The sequence below is a fragment of the Entelurus aequoreus genome, linkage group LG13 (assembly GCF_033978785.1).
Source record: "Entelurus aequoreus isolate RoL-2023_Sb linkage group LG13, RoL_Eaeq_v1.1, whole genome shotgun sequence".
Lineage (NCBI taxonomy): Eukaryota > Metazoa > Chordata > Actinopteri > Syngnathiformes > Syngnathidae > Entelurus > Entelurus aequoreus.
Window position 1 is genome coordinate 52,751,772 of NC_084743.1, and position 7,357 is coordinate 52,759,128.

General features: G+C 35.7%; 1 protein-coding gene across 1 annotated transcript; it reads left to right on the forward strand.

Moving 5' to 3' along the window:
* The first annotated feature begins 114 nt into the window (after positions 1-114).
* LOC133663489 (histone H3.3A) lies at positions 115-4,821 on the forward strand. The gene is made up of 4 exons (XM_062067980.1): positions 115-250; positions 1,100-1,245; positions 3,720-3,873; positions 3,959-4,821. The coding sequence occupies exons 2-4, from the start codon at positions 1,118-1,120 to the stop codon at positions 4,085-4,087; spliced, it is 411 nt and encodes a 136-aa protein (XP_061923964.1). The 5' UTR covers positions 115-250; positions 1,100-1,117; the 3' UTR covers positions 4,088-4,821.
* Positions 4,822-7,357: the final 2,536 nt, after the last annotated feature.

The following is a 7,357-nucleotide window of genomic DNA, read 5'->3' on the forward strand; positions in this document are numbered from 1 at the left end:
TAAAAAAAAAACAATTTAAATATATGATGAACTAAATGTGTTTATGGCGGTGTTTATGAGATTGGCAATCATGTTACAGCAAGCGTGTTTTTTCCCCCAAATGCATCATGGGAAACTTGCCTCCAAACGCGCTCTTATTTTCTTTCGCCTTTTTTCCCCTCCCTTCATTTTGTTGCGAGAACAACGCGTAAGAAGACTCAAGAAATTAAACCCCGATTTAAAGCTCACATTTCCCACCAAGTTTCCAAAGGTAAGTGTCATATTTTCACTAAAACGCCAATGTGTCGTTTAGTGTGGTTCATGTTTTCGGATGGATGAGTTTTTTCGTTGATTTTCGATGGAAAAAGAAAACGCGATCAGTCGAGCCTTTATCTTCCTGCTCGGCCAGAAACCTGAAAAACACGCGCGTCTGCTCCACTTTAACTTGGAAAAGCGCCTCGAGTTAGGGGTCATCTGACAAAATATTGTCCACTAAGCGAATCCCTAACATGTCTGGCGTCGTCTACAAAATTAACATTCCACTTTAATACTGTGTATTTTACACAATTCGACGTTTTTAACAGCAGCGATGCGATCGCTGGAGCGAGTTTTCCTTCCCGTTTAGGTCCTTCATGCCAGTAACCAGCCATTATGTTCGGTTGTGTTCGTTTCTTCGGACGGGACATCCGAAAGGGGCGGTGTCGCTTGGTTTTCTTCTAAAATAGCTCATTCTGAATGGGAAAATCTACGCTAGTGCTTGACAGGGACGATGTGTACATCGAAACGAGCACACCCTCGTCTGTGCGCAATGGGCGGGGTTTCCTCAATCCTCCTATCATTGATTGAAAGGTCCACAACAGGCCTCAAGCTCTCTGCTGATTGGACGCCTGCCTTGTCATTTATGACGCAGGCAAGTCGTTGTTTAGAACAGTCGCTGAAACTCAAAACATACGTTTCGTAAAGCACAAAAACGTAATCTGAGAAGTAACTTTTATACTCTCGTGTAAACTACTACCTGTATTATTTTATAACCTCCATATCAACCAGATCAACAATACACGTTTAAAGTTGTTTTTATTTGCATTTGTCGACATTAACTGAAATCCTTCTGTATTCTCAGCTCTGATCCTAAGTAGCAATGGCCCGTACCAAGCAGACTGCTCGTAAGTCCACTGGAGGCAAAGCTCCACGTAAGCAGCTGGCCACAAAGGCTGCCCGCAAGAGTGCACCTTCCACTGGGGGTGTGAAGAAGCCCCATCGCTACAGGTGAGAGCCTGGCAAGAACATGCACCCATCTGATTTCCTTGCCATTTATTAGTTTATTATGGTGTTTACATTTCATTATGATGTATACCATTGCAGTCACTGACCAAGAAACATTGTGTCATGTGTGTATTAAAATGCACAGTGAAGAATGATGACAATAAAAATTGCTTGAACATGATCCCTTTTATGTAGCCCACAAAAAAGTTGCATCAATTAAGCACTTCCAGTGTTTGTGTATGTATTGGTCATTGTATTTTTGTGTCATGAACGGAGAACGAAATACAAACATTGATTGATTGGTATTTTTTATGTTATTATTTTTATTTATTACAATTTTATTTCATAGTTCATATAGTAGTAATGAAAAAACTGACCAAAACAGATGCTTTGTCATATCTCGACACTGGTATTTTTTTTTTTTAAAGACAAGACCGCTGAATAGCTTGTAGGGGAAAAAAAACCTGTGTGGTGTTGTTTGCTGCATTAATATATAGAAGCATTGATCTGTGATCTGATCTTTCTGATGAAGGATACAACACCACACAGTTTTTTTTCCCTACGGGCCAGTCCGTAGACTTGTCTTTAAGTAGTAACTTATAGTGTCAGAAAATAATCAGTTTTTAATTGTTTTTTTAGTTTTAGTTTTTCGTTTCAGCTGAATTATTATTATTTTTTTGTATATTAAATATAACACAAAGATCAAACTGTTTTCCCGATTTAGTTATTGATTTTTAACCAAAAAACATTGGGTTTTTTTGTATTTCATATTGTGGGAAGTTTATTTATAGAGCACAATTCATAAAAAAGCTTTTCTAAGTTCTTTAAATTACAAGAAGGCAATTAAAATCCTAAATAAAAATGAAATTATCATAAAATTATCATAATTCAATGAAAATAAAAACATGTAGATAAATACTTTCATTTGTCATATGCACAGTTTAAAAATAGTTAAATAAAGCGGAAGGAAATTAAATGACAAACATACGCTGACAATTTTGGCTGAATATATTTGTTCTTCCAATTTTGACAGAAAACATGTACTGCACACAATTGCGTAGCCATCAAAATAAATACTTAAATAATACATAAAATAAATTTAAAAAGGGCTTGTGAATTTGATGTACGATTTCAAAGGAAATTATCCACACACAATTGCCAATGCAAATTGTTTAACAGGGCTGTTTAACGTTTATATTCATACATATTCAGTGTTACATACGACCCTCTTAGGGCAGCCAAAATTAAAACGTGGCTTCAATGAAATTTGTTTGGACACCCATGATCTAGCCAATGTTCACAATGAATGTCATTTTTTAATTTTGTATATTCATTTTGTTTCCCCGTCTTTACAAAATGTAACTATAGATCTCAACGTTGTGTATGTGCTGAAAGCTTTGTTTGTATGTGACCTGTAGTTGATATTCTAATGCAGTGGTCCCCCAAACTACGGCCTGCGGGCCAAATCCGGCCCGCCAGTATCCAAAATCCGGCCCGCGGGAAGTCCCGAGTTATTTTATTTTATTTTTTTAATCTGACCTTTCTAATCCATTTTCTACTGCTTGTTACTTTCGGTGTCTCCTAGTCGCTCCGGCAAATCATATTGTCTAAAAATGCATTTTCCCATCGATAACGTGACACCACCAGCAAAGTGCATGCTCTTTCAGTCAATTATTGCGCGAAAAAAACAAAACATTAAAAAAACATATTTCATTCATATATATATATATATATATATATATACATACACACACACACCCAGCCCGGCTCCCAGACAATTTTTTTTAACCGAATGCGGCCCCCGGGTCAAAAAGTTTGGGGACCCCTGTTCTAATGGATAGGACAATTCCGTTTTTTTTCCAAATCCAACCTAGGCCTTTTCCATATGTGTATATGATTCCAATGCGACTCCAGTTTGAACATAGAAGTCGCGTTCATCTTACCTATTCGTAATTGAGAGGCGACAAACGCCACAATTTTTTGCCAAGACAGACGACATTGACGTAGTCTTATAGCAATAGCCCCCCTAGCTATGCAAAATGTCATACTAGTCATTGCTTTATCTAATTTTCTACCAATATACTGTGTGTGTGTGCATATATATATTTACATATATATACGTACATATACATACATACATATATATGCACATACGTTTATATATATATATATATATTTACACATGAATACACACATGAACATATTTACACATATATACGTACATATACATACATACATATATATGCGCATACGTATATATATATATGTGTGTGTGTGTGTGTATATATATTTATATACATATACACATGTATGTATGTGTGTATATATATATTTATATATATATACACACATGTATGTATGCATGTGTGTTTATATATATATATATATGTATATGCGTGCGTGTGTGCAAGTCAAGTCAAGTACACGTCATAAATTCACAATAAAACAGAAAACTTTGAATCTCCTGTCTTCTCAAGGCCCGGTACTGTGGCTCTGCGTGAGATCCGTCGTTACCAGAAGTCCACCGAGCTTCTAATTCGCAAGCTGCCCTTCCAGCGTCTGGTGAGAGAAATTGCACAGGACTTCAAGACGGATCTGCGTTTCCAGAGTGCAGCAATTGGAGCTCTGCAGGTATGCGTCACTCACAGTTGATTAGGTAAATAACGTGATCAATGTAATCTCAATAAAATGCATCAATGTACACATCCGTCTTTAGGAGGCGAGCGAGGCTTACCTGGTGGGTCTGTTTGAGGACACCAACCTGTGTGCCATCCATGCCAAGCGTGTCACCATCATGCCCAAAGACATCCAGCTGGCACGTCGCATTCGCGGGGAGCGTGCTTAAATGTTTTTTTTCTCTCTTCTTTATGAAACTATACCCTCGACCCTCCCCTTCACCTTCCTTTCCTTCTTACAGGTAGTTAGTTTGAGGTTCTCTATATATCATGACTGTGATAACCATGTGTGATTATGTCTTCTTTGGTGCTACAAGTAGAAGAGTTTCTTCAGATATATAGTAATGTATGTTTGAAACTTGTACACTCCTCACTTTAGCTATTGCTTGAGTTAAGTGTTTTTCTAGCAATGAGTAGTGTGTAATCTGGAATGAGCGTAGGACTTAGAATTAAGACATTTTCATATTAGACACATTCATTGATATAATGGCTCTTCTGTTCCTTCCTGCAAATTATTTTGGGTTTGTTTTTAAATATACAATTATTTTAAACATTAAGCTCTCTTTTTTTCTGCAACAGTGGTGTAATACTGTTTAATATCGGGATCTGACTGCTTTATTCTGGTTGTCAATTTCAAATGTCATTGCACTGTAATGACTGCATGGTTTCACACTTAAAAACGGCATAAATGTAGCAAACTTGATTATTATACTCTGATTTTCGCCGTGTTATGTCTGAGTAATGTTATGAATTTTTGTTTCTCTCTCAGGTGGCTAACCTATTTTTTTCTACTGTGTTTTTTTTAATTTTATTTTATTGGTGTTTTTGGTCATTTTGAAGGCTAAAACATTTGTACTCCAAAAATTCACATACAGACATAAATAAATTCTTGTGGTGAAATTGAGTGATTCAAATTGCTCATTATTAAACATATGATGTTAATAATGATGCCACAATTAAATAAAAATAAGTAAAATAATTACACTAACAAAAATAAAACGTCAAATTCTGAGGTTTTAAACCAAAAAAGTCCCAAGAAAATGGTAATGGTTGAAGCAATTTTTGGATAGCGATTGTGTAAATAAATGCAATTAGCTAAACTTAGAAGTAGAGCAAATGTGAAATAAATGTGTAATACACATGAAACATTTGTGACAGTAAAGTTAAAGTACCAATGTTTGTCACACACACACTAGGTGTGGCAAAATTATTCTCTGCATTTGACCCATCACCATTGATCACCTCATGGGAGGTGAGGGGAGCAGTGAGCAGCAGCGGTGGCTGCGCCCAGGAATCATTTTTGGGTGATTTAATCCCCAATTCCAGCCCTTGATGCTGTAACATTTAAAGAATATTAATAGATTTCTTTTAGTCGTTTGGCTGATCTTATCAGCTATACCTTAATGTGAACAAGTATCGATTAATATACACCAGTGGTGTAAAGTTAAAAACATTGCCCTAACACAGACCTGGGCAAATTAAGGTTAAGCTTTTCAATCTGGCCCGCCGGACATTCCCAAATCATTTTTTTAGATACTTAAGATGGAAAGTGTAGCTGCCATTATGATGTGCAGTGTTGTTTTCTAATGACCGTAAGTCTTCAACTATAATAAGTCTTTCAATGCTTGGAATCTGCGCTTATGGATGATGTACCAGGTACTATGGTAATCTAATTAGTTACTATGGTCATCTAATTAGTTACTATGGTCATCTACGTCACAGCAGCCCAGACGAGGCACCAAGCAGTGTGGGCAGGAAGCGTTTCCACAGACACGGAAGGAGATTTTCACAACAAAGTTCTAAAGCTTAGTGATTAGGGATGTGTGTATCGATCCTGTGGTATCGATATATCGATACTCACACGCTACTCATTTGGCATCACTTTTCTGAAAAAAGTGTCGATATAAACCAAAAAACGGCGTGTGGGGGGTGCAAGCATCACTTTCAGATGTTTTTGATTACTTAACTTACTATGTGCTGGGACACCCCTGTACCTGGCAGAGTATAGAGCTGGCCCAGTCACGTGACAGGAGACAGCGAATGAGCGTCGTCAACGTGCAACACACACACAGCCAGCCGACAGCGATGCAGCCAGGCATATCCAGTGTTGTCATTGTTTTGTTTTTTTTAGTAATGTTTACTGAATATTTTTGTTTAAATGATTATCCTAGATTCAAATAATTTCCACACAGGGGAATTTACTGTTAGTTGATAATTGCTTGAGTATTTAAAACAAGATAAGATAGAGATACAATTTGGAGATTCTTCATCTTTGCATTACAGTTTTATTTTTTTCCAAGAAAATCTTGAATATATGATTGAATGTGATTTTGTTTTTAATCTGTAACATGATTTCTTACATTTCGAAAACATTAGCCTATTTCATATTTCATTAATTGCTAATTATATCACAAACTTTAAAAAATAACTGCAGCTTCTTGCAATTCGGATTTGACTGTTAATTGGAAAGCCCTAATATTTAATTATTATTATATATAATATATAGTTATTATTATATATAATATTTAATTTATTTTTCATATTTATGTTATTTATTTTACTTTTATTATATATTGACCATAATAAATGTGGTATAAATGGTCTGTATTTGTCTTGTGATTTGTCTTAAATAATAACAATAGTAATAATATTTTTGACTGACAAAAAATTGCCAATAAGAAATTATTGGTATCGGTATCGATGAAAATGCAAGAAAAAGTATCGGTATCGTATCGAATCCTAAAAGTGTGGTATTGCCCATCCCTATTAGTGATATATCAGATTGTAGGTGGGTTTATTTTGTACCCTTTGCGTTCATATTTCACTGTTTGTTGCATTTGTGTTGCGTTTCACTTGATTGTAAAATATGTCGATCAAAAGGGGGTGTGACATTCATATTTTGTCTATATTCAGTGTTTTATCGTTCATAGAAAAAAAAAATGCCATTAAGTTTTTTAAGGCGGTCTGTCATAACGTTTTTAACATTCAATCAGACATTATTGTGAGGTTTTGTATTAGTGTTCCTAAAAATAGATATACCGGCCCCCAGACACATATTTTCTCTCTAAATGTGGCCCCCGAGTCAAAATAATTGCCCAGACCTGCCCTAACACCTAATTTAGTCACAACAGCAAGCACCATGTCACTAAACAAAAAATAATAAGCGGATATTTGTATCACTAACATTTATTTAAAGACGATTAGAAAATGGATGGATGGAATATATTTATTTTAGTCGTTTGGCTATTCTTATCAGCTATACTTTGATGTATCAACAAGTATCGATTAATAACCGGAAGTCAAGTCACACTGGTGTTAAAGTTAAAAACATTACCCCAACACTTAAATTAAGTCACAGCAGCAAGCACCATGTCAATAAACAAAAAATAATAAGCGGCCAATTTCATACTTAAAAGAACCACAACAAAAAACGACTTGAA